Below are 16,512 nucleotides of genomic sequence, written 5' to 3'. Positions count from 1 at the left end.
CATGGTCAGGGACCCCTCCCCCAGCCCAGGGGGCTCCAAGCCCCATCCAACCTTCAACACTGCCAGGGATGGGGCAGCCACAGCTTCTGGGGGCAACCTGGGCACCCAGGGGCTCAGCACCCTCACCCCAAAGAATTTCTCCCCCATCTCCAACCTCAATCTCCCCTTTCTCTCCACGTTTTAACCCATTTCTCTTGTCCTCTCCCTACCCCCCCGTGTCCAAAGCCCTCCCCCAGCTTTCTTGTAGCCCCTTCAGATATTGGAAGGTTGCTCTGGGCTCACCTGGGAGCCTCCTCTTCTCCAGGCGGAACAACCCCAATCCCTCAGCCTGGCTTCCCAGGGAGGTGCTCAGCCCTCTGAGCATTTCAGTGCCTCCTCTGGACACCTTCCAGGAGCTCTGTGTCCTTCGGAGTTGGGGACTCCACTTCCAGGTGGAAGATTTATATTGGACATTAGGAAGAAATTCTTCCCTGTGAGGGTGGTGACACATTGGAACAGGTTGCCCAGGGAGGCTGTTGAGCTTTAAGAGGTCCCTCCAACCCAACCCATTCCATGCTCATCACAACTCACCCCTTGGCACTCAGCAGACCTTTATTGAGCAGGGTCCTGGCATGGTGCCACCTCCCTCCCCGTGTCCCCTCAGTCCCCCATGAGGGCGGTGACCTCCCGCAGCCTCTCCCGCACCACTCTGTCCAGGACAGCGTGCAGGGACCTGCAGGCCCCCCCTGCCGCCTCCATGGCCGCCTCCAGGCGCTCCTGGTGCAGGCGGGCGCTGAGCTGCACCAGCGCGATCTGCCCGGCCGCGGGCAGCAGTGCCAGCACCAGCCCCGGGCCCCCCGACGCTGCCTCCTCGGGGGAGCTGAGGTCGGCCAGGGGGGTCTCCTCGGCCATCCCGGCGGAGCTGGCGCAGACAAAGTCCCGCATAGGGATCCCCGCGTCCATCACCGCCAGCGTGGCCGCGTTGACGCAGGCGCAGTAGTTGCCACCGTCTGCCTGGAGGATCTGGGGAGGGGGGAAGGTGGGGTGAGAATCATAGAACTATGGAATCATAGTCATAAAATCACAATCGTAGAATCGCAGAATCGTAGACTCAGAATCACAGTTAAAGAATCACAGAGTCATAGACTCATAGAATCAAAGAATCACAGAATCAGAATCATACAATAATAAACTCACAGAACCACAATCAAAGAATCAGTCATAAAAGAATCAGAATCATAGAATAGAATCATAAAATCAGAATCATGCAATCACAGATCACAATCACAGAATCACAAAGAATCATAGAAGAATAATAACCATCGAATCGTAATCACTCACAATCATAGAGGAATGGAAATCATAAAATCATAATAATAGAATGAATCAGACACAGAATCATAGAATCATCATCAGAGAATCCTGCACTCATAGAATTGTAACCATAAAACCATAGACTCACAGAATCAGAATGACAGAGCCACAGATTCATGGAATCACAATCATAGAATCATAGGAGGCCATTTTGGAAGGGACCTCAAGGATCATCTGGTCCAGCTCTTCTCATGTTATTGTTGATGTGAGATGTTTCAGCATCCTGTCGAGCTAAGACTTGAAACTTCCCAAGTCTGAGAGACCTGAGAGGGAGATGGACATTTCCTGTCTCAACTCTGCCCTCGGGGAAGGCCACAATGTCCAGGTCTGGGCTCCTCAGATCAAGAACCACCTCTGGGGAACCACCAGAGAGACTTCAGAGGAGGGTGAGAAGGATGATTAGGAGATTGGAGCTTCTTTCTTGTGAAGAAAAGGACAGCCTCTCCTGAGGCTGAGAAAACTGGGTCTGTTCAGCCTTCAAAGAACCATAAAAAGGTTTGGGTTGGAAGGGACTTTAAAGGTGCCACGCCCTGCCATGGTCAGGGACCCCTCCCCCAGCCCAGGGGGCTCGAAGCCCCATCCAACCTTCAACACTGCCAGGGATGGAGCAGCCACAGCTTCTGGGGCTCAGCAGGGGCTCAGCACCCTCACCCCAAAGAAACCTTGAGAAGGCTCAGGGGAGACCTAATTGCAATGTTCTATCACTCAAAGGGGGCTACAAATGAGATGGAGACTCCCTGTGTACAAGGAATCCCATGGACAAGATAAGGGGCACAAGTTGCTCTTGGGGAGATTCCCATTGGACACAAGAGGAAAATGTTTCCTCATGAGGACAGAGATCGGAATAGTCTCCCAGGCAAAGGGGTGGATTCCTCAACTCTGTAGAGTTTCAAGTCTCAGCTGGATGGGGTGTTGGGACATCTCATACAAGGAGGGACTACAGGAATGCTGGAGAGGGACTGTGGGCAAGGGCCTGGAGTGATGGGATGAGGGGCAATGGTTTAAACTGGAGAAGAGCAGATTTGGACTGGATGTTGGGAACAAGTTGTGTCCCAGGAGGGCAGTGGAACCATGGCACAGGGTGCCCAGGGAGGGGGTTGAGGCCTCATCCCTGGAGATGTTCAAGGTGAGGCTTGAGGAGGCTCTGAGCACCCTGATCTGGGTGAGGGTGTCCCTGAGACTGCAGGGCTGGGACTGGAGCACCTTGAGAGGGCCCTTCCCACCCAAATCATTCTATGATTTGAAATAACCTTTTGACGTGCCTTCCAACCCAAATTACTCTGTGATTTTAATATTCTAGACGAGCTTCAGAGGTGCCTTACAACCCAAACCATTCTATGATTCTATGCTGATTTTACACTCTAACACCACAAGCCAGACCCGTAAGCAAACCCCTCTCTCACAGGAGCCTCCCTGTAGACACAAAGAGAACAATTCTATGCCAGGACCCCACCACCACATCCCCCCGGTGTTTGTGTGTCCCCATGTCCCCTCCCCTGTCACCTGCACGTAGATGTCGATCTGTGAGCGGGGGAAGAGCTGTGTGAGGATGGCAGCCTCGAAGGTCTGTTTGAGCTGCAGAGCCAGCTCCCCCGCCTGACGGTCGCCGTGTGGCCGCCGCCGCCGCTCCCCGGTGCTGAAGGTGGCCATGCTGTACTGGCAGTTCACCACCGCACGGTCCGGCAGGGATTTGCTGCGGGACCCGCGCATCTGCGGGCGGAATCAAACCGGGACCAGGCAGGTGGGACACCGGGGAGGAACAGATCAGGCAGGGGGAAATCGGGGGGGACGGGGCAGGGTGACACCAGAGGGGCAGGGATGAGGAGATGGGACAGGGGATGGGGGACAGGGGGTCACCAAGGGGATGGGAGAGGGGGAGAGGCAGGGGGACCCCATGGGTATGGAATCGGAGGACGGGGCCCGGGGAGCCCAGGGGGATGGGATGGGGGAATGGGGCCGGGGAAGACCAGGGGGGCTGGAATGGAGAGATGGAGCAGGGGTGCCCCAGGGGGGGTCCCAGTGCCGGGGGCCAGGGCACCAGAGGGCTCAGGGGAGCAGTGACCATGGCCCGGGGGGAGCGGCGGGGCCTACACAGCAGAGCTGCGGCGTGCCACTCACTTCGTGTGGGCCGTAGACCACAGCCAGCGCCTTGGTGTTGCCCTGCTCGATGTAGGCCGAGCCGTCGGCTTGAGCGAAGACCCCCATGCGCGCCCGGACCTTGCGGAGCTCGGCAGGACGGCGTCCGTCCGCCCGGTACCCCTCGTCCGACAGTAGCTCCGGCGCCGCCATCTTACTGCCCTCACGCCCCCAGGACTACAGCTCCCGGCGTGCCCTGCGCGGGGCGAACATCCCCATACAGAGGCCACGCCCATATAGCCACACACACAGCCCCGGAGGCACGTCCCCTTCGTACTTCACAGATCTCTACGGTAGCGTACCGACCCCTACGCTAACGTACCGGTCCCTCCGTTATCGTACCGGCCCGTACGTTAGCGTACGGAGCCCTACGTTAGCGTCTTGCGCCCTACGCTAGCGTACCGGTCTGTACGGTGCCGTACTGAGCCTTACGTTAGCGTACGGAGCCGTCCCGTCCCGTTCTGTCCCGACTCTCCGGTCCCGTCCCGATCCACTGGTTCGGTCCTGTCCCGCCATGGCGGCGGCTTCGGGTCCCCGCGGGTTTCAGTTCGCCATCGATCGCGGCGGAACCTTCACCGATGTCTTCGCCCGCTGCCCCTCTGGCCGAGTCCGCGTCCTCAAGCTGCTCTCCGAGGACCCGGGTTACGGGGACGCCCCCACCGAGGGCATCCGCCGCGTCCTGGAGGAGGTGCGGCCGCTGGGACCCCATGGAGACCCCCCCGGCATCCCTGGGATCACCACGTCGGGATCCCCGGGACAGCCTGAGACCTCGCCGGGACCCCCTGGGACACCCCCGGGCGCACCCCGGGACCCTATTGAGACCCCTCGAGAAACCCCCGGGGACCCTTGGGACACTGCCAGGACATACTGGGATACTGCTGGGACTCCCCCTCGAACCCACCCACTCTCCAGGACCCTCCTCCCAAGACTCTCAGCCCTCCAGGATCTCCTCCTGGGCCACCCCCAGGGGCCCCCGTGGGGCTGTGGTGGGACTGCGGGGATGGGGGGCTGTGGTTGGGCAGGGGGTGTGCAATAGGGCTGGAGCTCCATGGTGATATCATGGCGCTGTAAGCCCACAGTAGGGCTGGGGGTCCATGGTGGGCCCTTGGGGCTAGGGGTCTTTGGTGGGTCTGTGGGTCCCAGTGGTGTGGCGGGGGTCCCAGTGTGACGGGTGGTGTCTGCCAGGAGTTGGGGGTCCGGCTGCCGCGGGACCAGCCCCTGGACGCCTCGGGGATTGAGTGGATCCGCATGGGCACCACGGTGGCCACCAACGCTCTGTTGGAGCGCCGGGGCGAGCGCCTGGCCCTGGTGGTCACCCGCGGCTTCCGAGACCTCCTGCACATCGGCAGCCAGGCCCGGCCCCACATCTTCGACCTGGTGAGACCCACACCCACGGGGGCACTTCCCTGACATCCCCATCCTGGGCTTGGGCTGTCCCTGTGTGCCCCCAGCCATGGGGCAGCCACCCCCCCTAACCCCACACCATAGTGGCACATCCCTGTGACCACCACATCTCCGTGTCCCCATGTCCCCCAGGCCAAGGGGAAGCCACCCCCATGACCCACACCATGGCCACCACATCCCCCTGCTCACGACCACCCAGGCTTATCACATGGTGTCCCCACATCACCCGTGGCACGTTCCTGTGACCCCTGCCACCAGCACCACCGAGGCTGGGGTCACCAGGTCCACTCCTGGCCCCTCCCCTGGTGGCTCAGTGGGGCCCAGCGTGTCCTCTGCCCGGTGCCCGTGTCCTTGGTGGCTGCGGTGGGCAGTCCCCAGTGCCACCTCCCGTCATCCCCCCGTGGCTCCGCGCCAGCCCCGGCCCGGTGCCAGCGCCCGGTGCCAGCTCGCTCTGGCAGTGCGGCCCCAACACGCTGGGGCCCTCCGGTGATGCTCCCGTCCCCCCGCAGGAAGTGGCAGTGCCGGAGGTGCTGTATGAGGAGGTGATCGAGGTTGACGAGCGGCTCATCCCCCACCAGCCCGACTGCCGCCTGCCCGGCACCGAGACCCTCCCGCTGCTGGAGGGTGGGGACCCCCAGGCTGTGGGGAGGGGGGCTAGGCAGTGGGGTGTCTGGAGTGATGGTGATGACCCCATGGGTTGGGGGTCTGTGGTAGGGCTGGGGTCTGCCGTGGGGCTGGGGATCTGTGGTGGGGCTGGGGGGCTGCAGTGGGGCTGGGGAGCTGCACTGAGCCCCTCCTGCTGCTGGCAGGTGACCCCTGCAGTGTGGGGTGGGGGTCTGGGGGTGTTCTATGGGGTGACAGTGGTGACGCCTGGGCCATGGGAGGGGGTTTTGAGGGGTGGTCCATGGGGTCCCAGTGGTGACCCCTGTGCTCTCCATAGGCCCCTCGGGGGTCTCCCTGCAGGTGCAGCGGCCACTGGAGCTGTCAGGACTGCGGGGGGAGCTGGAGCGGGTGCTGTCCCGCGGCATCACCAGCCTGGCTGTGCTGCTGCTCCACTCCTACGCGTGAGTCCCAGGGGTTCTGGGGGGTCCTGGGGTGGGGGTCTCAGCCCCACCTCTGCTCCTGATCCCGCCATCCCCCCCGACAGCTGGCCAGGCCACGAGGAGCAGGTGGGGGCCCTGGCACGGGAGTTGGGCTTCCAGCACGTGTCGCTGTCCTCGGGGGTCTCAGGGATGGTGCGGGCGGTGCCGCGGGGGTACACGGCCTGCGCCGACGCCTACCTCACCCCTTGCATCCACCGCTACCTGCGCAGCTTCAGAGGGGGCTTCCAACACCATCTGAGGGTGAGTGGAGGCAGCGGGAACCCCCCCGCGGGAAAGCATTCCAACAGGCGACCCTTCACGGGCACCCATCCCACCAGGACTCCCTGTAGGCACCTGTCCTCCTGAGACCCCCCCATGGGCACCTGTCCCACCAGGACCCCCCCATGGGCATGTCCCCCTGGCACCCCATCATGGGCACCCATACCCCCAGAACCCGACTGTGAGCACCTGTCCTACAGGGTTCCCCTCATGATTACCCATCCCACCAAGACCCTCCTGGGCACCCATCCCACTGAGACCCCCATGGGTCTGAATCCCACCAAGACTTCTCCTATGGGCACCCATCCACTGGGAATCCTCGTGGTCATCCATCCCACCAAGACCCCCGTGGGCTCCCATCCCGCCCAAACCCCCCTGGATGCCCTGTGGGTGGTGGCCCCATGGTGCCCCCTCCATGCCCCCTCCCTGCCCAGGAGGTGCCGGTGCTGTTCATGCGCTCGGACGGGGGTCTGACCCCCATGGACCACTTCAGTGGGGCCCGTGCCATCCTCTCGGGGCCGGCGGGCGGGGTGGTGGGCTATGCACGGACCACCCACCCCCACCAGGGCGGCCAGCCTGTCATCGGCTTTGACATGGGAGGTGAGCACTGGGCGGGGGTCCCTGGGGGAGTGACAGGGGGTGGGTGCTGACCCTCACCCCCCTCCAGGCACTTCGACGGATGTCAGCCGCTATGCTGGGGAATACGAGCACGTCTTCGAGGCCACCACAGCAGGGGTCAGCATCCAGGCCCCCCAGCTCGACATCAACACCGTGGCGGCTGGAGGGGGCTCGCGGCTCTTCTTCAGGTGAGTGGTGGCTCCCATCCCACCAGGACTCCCATTGGGTCCCATCCCATGACTCCTGGAAGGGCCTGGTTGTGGCATGGCCACAGCACAACCAGGACCTTCTCACATCCATCTCCTCCTGACCAGGTCTGGGCTGTATGTGGTTGGCCCTGAGTCAGCGGGTGCCCACCCTGGACCTGCCTGCTACCGCAAGGGTGAGTGGGGGGCTGCTTGGTCGGTGCTGGTGGGTTCGATGCTGTGGTGCTGGTTGGTGGCATACCATGGTGCCAACGGGTTCCATGCTGTGGTGCTGGTGGGCTCCATGCCACAGTGATGATGGGTTCTGTGCTGTGGTGGGTTCCCTGGGGGTGCTGGTTCCACACCCTGCTGCCTTTCCCACCACCCCCTCCCCTGCAGGGGGTCCTCTGACGGTCACCGATGCCAACCTCTGCCTGGGCCGGCTGCTTCCCGACTATTTCCCCCGCATCTTTGGCCCTGGGGAGGACCAACCCCTCTGCCAGGAGACGGCGGCCCGGGCCTTCCAGGAGATGGCTGCCCAGATCCAGACCTTCCAGGGTGCTCCCCATCCAGCCCTCTCAGTGGAGGAGGTGGCCATGGGCTTCGTGCGGGTGGCCAATGAGGCCATGTGCCGGCCCATCCGTGCCCTGACGCAGGTGGGGTGCCGGGGGGGTTTGGGGTGGGGGGACACAGGCGCTGCTGGTGTCACCGCCAGTGTCACCCCAAGCCCATGTGTGGCAGGCGCGGGGTCACGATGCGTCCCGACATGTGCTGGCCTGCTTCGGGGGGGCGGGGGGGCAGCACGCCTGCGCCATCGCCCGCACCCTCGGCATGAGCCGCGTCTTCATCCACAAGTAGGTGGAGGGGGCACACAGGGGGTCTCCAGTGTGTCCCCCCGGTGATGGGTAGAGTGGGGTTGGGGGGCTTCAGTTATGCCCCACCAGAGGAGGGTGCCCATGGGAGCTAGGGGTGCTTCTGGGTGGGCGTCTGGGGGTCCTGTCCCTGGGTGCTGGGTCTGGGGGTCCCCTTGTCCTCAGGTGGTTTCTTTGGGTGTAGGTCTGGGGGTCAGGTGATTTATTTGGGTTTGGGGGTGCCCCTGTGTGCTGGGTCAGGGGTGTTGGTGGGTGCTGGGTCTGGGGGTGCCCCTGGGTTGTTTGAGCTGGGGTGCTGATGAGTTTTGGGTCTGGGGGTGCCTGTGAGTGCTGGGTCTGGGGCTGCCCCCGTGTTCTGGGTCTGGGGACGCCCTGGGTGCTGTGCTTTGGGGGTGTCAGTGGGGGTCCTGCAGGTACAGTGGGATCCTCTCGGCCTTTGGGCTGGCGCTGGCGGATGTGGTGCAGGAGGTGCAGACCCCCTGTGCTCTGCGGTACGAGCCCCCCAACTTCCCCCGTCTGGAGCAGAGCATCGCCCGCCTGGAGAGGGACTGCAGGGGGGCTCTGCGGGAGCAGGGATTCTCCGAGTGAGTGGGGAGGGGGCACAGGGGAGCTGGAGTGGGGGTATGGGGGGTACTGGGGGCTGGGGTGGGGGTACTGGGAGGCACAAGCAGGGGTAGCAGGGGGCACAGGGGGCTGGGATGAGGGTACTTGGGGGAATTGGGGTGTACTGGGGGGTACAGGCAGCCAGGACTGGGGTAGCAGGGAGCTGGGATGGGGGATACTTGGGGGCACAAGCAGCAGGGACAGAGGCATTGTGGGGCATGGGGTGGGATGGGGGTACTGGTGGTCCACGATGTGCTGTGGGCACAGGGCTTTGCTGGGATGGAGGTCCTGGGGGACATGGGGATGGTCACTGGTGGTCACTGGGGGGTGACTGGGGAGTGACTGGTGGTCACTGGTGTCTACCACCCCCACAGTGCTCAGATCCATACCGAGGCGTTCCTGCACTTGCGTTATGAGGGCACTGACTGCGCCCTGATGTGCTCAGCCAAGGGGCACCCCCCGACCCCCACCTCCTGCCAGGCTGGGGACTTCCAGACTGCCTTCACCAGCAGGTCCAGGCCATGTCACCTCCAGACCTGTCCCAGAAGCTCCATTATCCCCATCCCAGCATCTCCAGCTCCATCCCAGCATCTCCAGCTCTATCCCAGTGTCTCCAGCCCCTTCCCAGCATCTCCAGCCCTACCTCAGCACCACCACCCCACCCCACCACCACCCTGGGGTCTCCTGGTCCCCCCTGATGTCCTGTGCCTCCTGTGTCCCCTGCAGGTACCTGGTGGAGTTTGGTTTCACCATCCCTGACCGCCCGGTGGTGGTGGACGACGTGCGGGTGCGCGGCACTGGCAGCAGCAGCGTCACCATTGAGACCCCCCTGGCCCCCAGAGGGAAACCCCCACGCCTGGAGATGGTGAGGGGGGGGGCCCTCAGGGGGGTCCCAGGGGATCCCGAGGTCCAGGGCATGACCTGGCATGGGGTGGGCTGCTCTGTCAGGTGACACGGTGCTACTTTGAGGAGGGGTACCTGGAGACCCCCGTGTTCCTGCTGGAGGAGCTGGGCTGTGACCACACCATCCCCGGGCCTGCCATCATCATCGACAAGAACAGGTGGGACACCAGGGGACAGTGGGGAGCTGGGGGGGCACCAGAGGGATCCCAGTGGGACAATGGAGACACCAGTGGGACAGTGGGGACTCCATAGAGCTGGTGGAACCCTAGAGTGATGGTGGGGACCCCAAGGAACTGGTGGGATCCCAAGGAACTGGTGGGGAACCCAGGGAGCTGGTGGGACCCCAGAGGGATGGTGGGGACCCCAGGGGGACAGTAGGACCCTAGAGAGCTGGTGGAGCCCCTGGTGATCCCTGTGGCCCCCATCTCCTGGTTCCACCGTGTCCCCCCAGCACTATTGTGGTGGAGCCGGGCTGCACCGCCAGCCTGACCCAGTTTGGTGACATCTGCATCGTGGTGGGCTCGAGCTGCCCCCAGCCCCTCGGCCCCCAGCTTGACCCTGTCCAGCTCTCCATCTTCTCCCACCGCTTCATGAGCATTGCAGGTGGGGAGGAGACAGGGGACCAAGGGGGGTCTGTCGAGGGGGTCCCAGGAGGGTCTCTGTGTGTTGGGGGGTCCCTGAAGGTCCTGTGTCCCCCCCACAGAGCAGATGGGCCGCATCCTGCAGCGCACGGCCATCTCCACCAACATCAAGGAGCGCTTGGACTTCTCCTGCGCGCTCTTCGGGCCAGATGGGGGCTTGGTCTCCAACGCCCCCCACATTCCCGTCCACCTGGGGGCCATGCAGGAGACCGTCCAGTTCCAGGCAGGAGGGTCCCGGGGGAGGCTGGGGGATGGTCACTGGGGGGACCCCTCCCCATGACCTGCTGGTCCCCTGCAGATCCGCAACCTGGGGGAGGACCTGCGGGAGGGGGACGTGATCCTCAGCAACCACCCCTGCGCGGGGGGCAGCCACCTTCCCGACCTCACCGTCATCACCCCTGTGAGTCACCCACCCACCCACGGGGGCAGGAACCCCTTCCCCAGCAGGCAGAACCCCTTCTCTATGTCAGCCTGTGGTGCTAGACCCCCCCTGGGACACCCCAGGGTGCAGGAACCCCCTCCCCAGGGTGCAGAACCCTCTCTCCAGGGTGCAGGAACCTTCTTTGGGGCACCCTGTGTTGCAGAGCTCCCCCCCGGATTCCCCTGATTCCCCCTTCTCCCCCCAGGTGTTCTGGCCGGGGGTCCCCAAGCCCGTGTTCTTCGTGGCCAGCCGGGGGCACCACGCTGACATTGGGGGGGTGACCCCCGGGTCCATGCCCCCCCACTCGCGGAGCCTGCAGGAGGAGGGGGCTGTCTTCATCTCCTTCAAGCTGGTGAAGGACGGGGTCTTCCAGGAGGAGGGTGGGTCTGAGGGGGGACACCAGGGACATGGCAGGGTTGGGAGGGTGGGGATGTGGTGGGGACAGTGGGGATGAGGTGGGCACAGTGTGGAGGTGATGGGGACAATGGGGACATGCTGGAGATATGGTGGCAGTGGTGGGGACATGATGGGGACACAGTGGGATTGGCAGGGACATGGTGGGGATGTAATGGGGATGTCAGGGTGGTGGTAGGAACTTGTGGATGAGAAGGACACCATGGATGTCAGGGGTGTGGTGGGGAAACGGTGTGAGTGTCAGGGTGATGGCAAGGACGTGGTGGGGACAGTGTGGCTGCCATGGAGGTGGTGGGGATGTGATGGTGTTGGCGGGGAGGCAGTGGGGCTGCCAGGGTGCGGGTGGGGGTGTCATGGAGGTCCTGGGGTGCTGGTGGGGTGTCGGTGGGGGTGTCCCAGGCCTGACATCCCCGCAGCGGTGCGGGAGGCCCTGCTGGCGCCAGGGCGGGTGCCGGGGTGCAGCGGGAGCCGGACGCTGGGGGACAACCTCTCGGACCTGCGGGCCCAGGTGGCCGCCAACCAGAAGGGGATCCAGCTGGTGACCGGGCTGATCCGCCTGCACGGGCTGCCCGCTGTCCAGGCATACATGGCACACATACAGGTGGGGCCCAAAGACCCCCTCGCTCGCCCCGTTCCCCCTCAGCCCCCCTTGCCCACCCTGACCCCTCCCGTCCCCAGGCCAACGCTGAGGTGGCTGTCAGGGAGATGCTGAGGGGCTTTGCTGCCCGCTGGGGCAGGGAGGTGGAGGCTGAGGACAGCATGGACGACGGGACCCCCATCCGGCTGAGGGTGCAGGTGGACCCCCAGGAGGTGAGCGGGGGGAGAGCCCCCAAAACGGCACCAGGACCCCACCCTGGCACAAGGATCCCCCCAGAACCAGGATCCACCCCTCCCAGCACTGAGGTCCACACCCAGACCACCCCCAGCGCCAGGACCCCTGCAGAACCAGGATCTATCCCCTCCAACAGAGGGATCCCCCCCAGCAGGGTATTCCCCCCCCTGGGATTCCCACCAGGGAATGTGCCTCCTGGCACAGGGAACCCCCCATCATTTAGATTCACACCCAGAACCGGGACTGCTCCAAGAACCAAGATCCTTCCTGGCACTGGGATCCCTCCCTGGCACAGGGATCCTCCCAACCCTTGGGATCCCACCCAGCACCAGAAATGCTTGAGATCCCTCCCAGACTCACAGGATCCCCCCTATCCTGGGCTGGGTTTAGGGGTGTCCCCCAGCCCCCCTCTCCCCGCTGTGCCCCCCAGGGCAGCGCCGTCTTCGACTTCTCGGGCTCTGGCCCCGAGGTGTATGGGAACTGCAATGCCCCCCGTGCCATCACCCTCTCGGCCCTCATCTACTGCCTGCGCTGCATGGTGGGACAGGACATCCCCCTCAACCAGGTGGGATGGGACCCCCGGCACTGGGACACCACCTGCGGGACCCCTAGTGCTGTGGGATCCACCGGGCTGGGTGATTCCTGGGCTGTAGGAACCCATACCTGCAGGACCCCCCTGTCTTTGGGACTTCCAGGGCTGTGGGGCCCCCCATCTATAAGACCCCCCCAAGGCTGTGGGACCACTCCATACAGGACCCCCACCTGTGGGACCCCTGGGCTGCAGGATTCAGTGGGCTGGTTGATCCCTGGGTTGTGTGATCCCACTGCAGGGCTGTGGGACCCCCATCTATGGTGGCCCCGGGCTGTGGGACCCTGTGGCTATGGGATCTCCAGGGCTGCAGGATCCCCTGGGCTGTGGGACCCCCATCTACAGGACCTACGGGACCTCTTGTTTATGGGACCCCCAGGGCTGGGTGATCCCTGGGTGTGGGACCCCCAGGACTGCAGAACCGCTGGACTGTTGGGGGACCTCTGGACAAGAGACCCCCCAGCTGTGGGACCCCCAGGCTGTGGGAGAGGGCTCTGGGACCCAGATCCCTTGGGGGGGCCATATGGGACCCCCAATGCCCTGGGACAGGGGGGTCTGGGACCCTCATCCCATGGGCTTAGGAGGGTCCTGGTCCCCTCTCCCTTGAGGCAAAGAGGTGGGGGGGGGGGGGTGTCGGGGGTCCCATGGGGGGTGACAGGCTGCTGCCCCCCAGGGCTGCCTGGCTCCCGTGCAGGTGGTCATCCCCAAGGGCTCCATCCTGGACCCCTCACCCGAGGCCGCCGTGGTGGGGGGCAACGTCCTCACCTCGCAGCGCGTGGTCGATGTCATCTTCAAAGCTTTCGGGGTCTGCGCCGCCTCCCAGGTAGGGGTGGGGGGCACGGGAGACTTGAGGGGCTCAGGGGAATGGGAGGTTCTGGGGGTTGGAGTACTGGGGTACTCCAGGGGTCCCAGGGGGTTCAGGGATCCTGGGCTGCTGAGGGTCCTGGAGATTGGGTGTCCTGGGGGTCCTGGGAGTGGTGGGGGGATCCTGGGTGTTGGGCATCCCAGGTGCTGGGAGCCTCGGAGTCCTGAGGGGTTGGGGGTCCTGGGTTGTTGGATGTCCAGGATGCTGGGGGTCCTGGGGATTAGGGGTCCCAGGTGCTGGGGATCACCCTGGGCACCAGGGTATCCAGAGATTGGGAGTTCCATAGGCCCTGGGGGTCTTTTGGGTTGGGAGTCTTGTGGGTCCCAGGTGCCAGGAGTCTGGGATCCCAAGGACCCCAGGAGTCCCAGGGTCTGGGGTGTGGCGGGAGGTCAGGGGTCATAGGATGTGGGGGTCCCAGGGTACTGGGGATCCCAGCTCATGGGGGTCCCATGGATCAGGGGTCCAGGGGCCTGGGGTGCCAGAGATCAGGGGTCTGGTCTCTGGTGCCAGGGATCTGGGGCCTCTGTTTTTTTTGACTGGGGGTCCCAGGGGCTTGGGGTTGGGGTGCTGGGGGTCCCAGGAGTCTCTGGGGATTGCAGGGTGTAGGGTGGGGAGGGTCCCATGGTTGGGGTCCCAGGTTTTTGGGGGGGGGTGGGCCCCTCCCCCTTCCCTCTCCCCTCCCTCCCCCCTCCCTCCCCTGTCCCTACTCTCCAGGGCTGCATGAACAATGTCACCTTTGGCAACGAGCGGGTGGGCTACTACGAGACGGTGGCGGGGGGCGCAGGGGCTGGACCGCACTGGGAGGGTCGCTCGGGGGTCCACACCCACATGACCAACACCCGTATCACCGACCCCGAGATCCTGGAGCTGCGGTGGGTGCTGGGCAGGGGGCATGGGGGGCAGGGGTCCCAGGTTCTGGGGGTCCCAGGGGAGTCGGGGGTCCTAGGTTACTGGGGGTCCAGGGTCCTGGGGGTCCCAGGTGCTGGGGGTCCTTGGGGGCAAGGGAGAGACACCCCTCCTGGGCTCACCCTGACCCCCTCATGTGCTCGGTGGTCCTGCAGCGGGGGTCAGGGGGCACGGGGCAGTTCTGGGGGATGTGTGGTGACTCTGACCCTCTGTGTGTGTGTGTGTGTTCCTCCCCCCCCCCCAGGTACCCGGTGGTCCTGCAGCGCTTCGAGCTGCGGCGTGGGTCTGGGGGTGCGGGTCGGTTCCGGGGGGGTGAGGGGGTGACCCGGGAGCTGCTGTTCCGCCAGGACATGGTCCTGTCTGTGCTGACTGAGAGACGGACCCTGAGACCCTACGGGATGCAAGGTATGGGGGGCAGCACCCCAAAGCTCCATGGCTCCTCAGAGACCCTCCCATAGCTCTCCAGGGACCCCACAATCCCCCATGGACCCCCATGATCACCCATGGATCCCATAGACCTCCACAGAAACCCATTGGCCCTCATAGCCCCCAATAGCTCCCATGAACTCTTGTGGCCCCTCATAGCCCCCCCTATAGCACCCCATAGCTCCATGGACCCTCATGGCCCCTCAGAACCCGCCAAAGCTTCCATGAACTCCTGTGCCCCCCTCATAGCTCCCATGAGCCCTCCCTGTAGCTCTCCATAGCCTCCCATGGCCCCTCATAGCCCCCCAAGGACGCCATGGCTCCTCAGATCCCCCTATAACTCCCCATGGACCCTCATAGCCCCCATAACTCCCTGTGGAGCCCCCATGGCACCCCAGCACCCCAATGGCCCCCATGGCCAACCCTTGGTTCCCCATGGCCTCCCATCACCTCCTGTTGCCCCTCCCAGCCCACCCTTGAGCACCCTCCACCCCATGCCTCCCCTCTACCCCCCTGACCCCACCTCTGCCCCCCAGGGGGCAGCCCCGGTGCCCCGGGCCTCAACCTCCTGCTGCGCCGCGATGGCCGCACCATCAACCTGGGGGCCAAGACCTCGGTGCCCGTGGAGCCAGGGGTGAGAGACCCTCCCCGTGACCCCCCCAGAACCCCCCAGGACTCCCATGAGCCATCCCCCCCTGAGCCCCCCTGGAACCCCCTCACTCACCCCTCCCTGGGACCCTTACCGGCAGCAACCACTCGCGGGACCCCCTGTGAGAGACCCCCTGGGACCACCTCACCCCTGCCCCCCGGGACCCCCCCATGAGCAACCACTCCCAGGACCCCCCATAAGCAATTCCCCCCCTTGGGAGTCCCTCACTCACGCACCCTCAGAATCCCCTCATGACCCACCCCCTGGCACCCCTTGAGTCAGCCCCCCTGGAACCCCCACGATCGACCCCCAGGACCCCTCCCTCACCCATCCCTCTCCCCCAGGATGTTTTCTGCCTGCAGACCCCTGGTGGGGGTGGATTCGGGACCCCTGGGGAAGAGGGGGACCCCCAGGAGCCCCCAGAGCCCCCCCGCAGCTTTGCTGAGCGTGGGAGCCTCTTCGAGTACCGGCGGGCGCAGGAGGGGGTCTGAGGGGCACCGACCCCTGGGGGAGACCCCACACCCACTGCCGACCCCCAGGGTTGGACCCCAACCCCAGACCCACTGTGGACCCTTGGGGGGCAGACCCCAGATCCACTGCGGACCCCCACGGAGTGGAGCCTGACCACAGCCTCACACACTCTGTGGGGCAGCCCCCCCACTCCTAGATATGCACAATCTATAGGGCAGCTCCCCAACTTTAGACCTGCACATCCCATGGGGCAGCCCCCCAACTCCAAACACGCTATCTGTGGGGCAGCCCTCCTAGACACGCACAATCTGTAAGGCAGCACCCCAGCCCCAGACCTACACATTCTCTGGGTCAGCCCCCCCCAGATATGCACAGGCTATAGGGTAGCCCCCAACCCCCATGCACTCCCTATCACCCCACTCACAGCTATGCAAGGGGGCAGCCCCTCAACTCCACATCCACACACTCTGTGGGGCAGCCCCCCCCACTCCTAGACATGCACAGTCTATGGGGCAGCCCCCCCTCCTGCACACCCCGTGGGGCTCCTACACTTTCCTCACTGACAACCCCCCCCCTGATTTGGGGCTCAATCTCCACCCCATTGCTCCTCCCTCACCCCCGGGCATGGGGGTTCCTGTGTTCCCCCCACCAACTTCCCCCCCCCAGTTCAGTGCCTTCCAATAAAGGAGCCCTTGGGCCCCTCCCACACAGCCTGTGTGCTTGGGGGGCACTGGGACAGGGGGTCCCCAGGGAGCTGAGTCCCCAGGTATCCTGATAGAGCAGTCCCCAAGGGTCCCCATCAAATGATCCCCAAGTGTCCTCAAGGAACAGTCCCCAAGGGGTCTCTAGTTGTCCCCGAACCT

The 16,512-nt window shown here is 64.5% G+C and overlaps 2 protein-coding genes across 5 annotated transcripts; one reads left to right on the top strand and one right to left on the bottom strand.

Moving 5' to 3' along the window:
• Nucleotides 1–573: 573 nt before the first annotated feature.
• On the bottom strand, nt 574–4,009 carry EXOSC4 (exosome component 4). Of its 2 annotated transcripts, XM_071738600.1 has the most exons (4): nt 3,922–4,009; nt 3,472–3,685; nt 2,857–3,063; nt 574–1,002 (listed from the first exon to the last, which is right to left on the bottom strand). In XM_071738600.1, the coding sequence occupies exons 2-4, from the start codon at nt 3,640–3,642 to the stop codon at nt 640–642; spliced, it is 741 nt and encodes a 246-aa protein (XP_071594701.1). In that variant the 5' UTR covers nt 3,643–3,685; nt 3,922–4,009; the 3' UTR covers nt 574–639. The 2 variants fall into 2 exon arrangements, with proteins under 2 accessions (XP_071594701.1, XP_071594700.1); XM_071738599.1 differs by lacking the exon at nt 3,922–4,009 and having other exon boundaries at nt 3,472–3,695.
• Nucleotides 4,004–16,357, top strand: OPLAH (5-oxoprolinase, ATP-hydrolysing). Of its 3 annotated transcripts, XM_071738594.1 has the most exons (26): nt 4,004–4,177; nt 4,675–4,866; nt 5,403–5,517; nt 5,834–5,957; nt 6,041–6,236; nt 6,689–6,854; nt 6,922–7,060; nt 7,187–7,254; nt 7,457–7,713; nt 7,799–7,911; nt 8,343–8,513; nt 8,907–9,044; nt 9,259–9,397; nt 9,481–9,593; nt 9,887–10,038; nt 10,139–10,299; nt 10,375–10,476; nt 10,703–10,877; nt 11,328–11,512; nt 11,590–11,721; nt 12,174–12,308; nt 13,006–13,155; nt 13,912–14,069; nt 14,348–14,508; nt 15,066–15,163; nt 15,523–16,357. In XM_071738594.1, the coding sequence occupies exons 1-26, from the start codon at nt 4,004–4,006 to the stop codon at nt 15,667–15,669; spliced, it is 3,861 nt and encodes a 1,286-aa protein (XP_071594695.1). In that variant the 3' UTR covers nt 15,670–16,357. The 3 variants fall into 3 exon arrangements, with proteins under 3 accessions (XP_071594695.1, XP_071594697.1, XP_071594696.1); XM_071738596.1 differs by lacking the exon at nt 15,523–16,357 and having other exon boundaries at nt 14,451–14,508; nt 15,066–15,165; XM_071738595.1 differs by lacking the exons at nt 8,343–8,513; nt 8,907–9,044.
• Nucleotides 16,358–16,512: the final 155 nt, after the last annotated feature.

Source organism: Heliangelus exortis, chromosome 2 (genome assembly GCF_036169615.1).
Source record: "Heliangelus exortis chromosome 2, bHelExo1.hap1, whole genome shotgun sequence".
Taxonomy (NCBI): Eukaryota; Metazoa; Chordata; class Aves; order Apodiformes; family Trochilidae; genus Heliangelus; species Heliangelus exortis.
The sequence above is the reverse complement of the archived record's forward strand: the minus strand, read 5'-3'. Positions and strand labels throughout refer to the sequence as shown.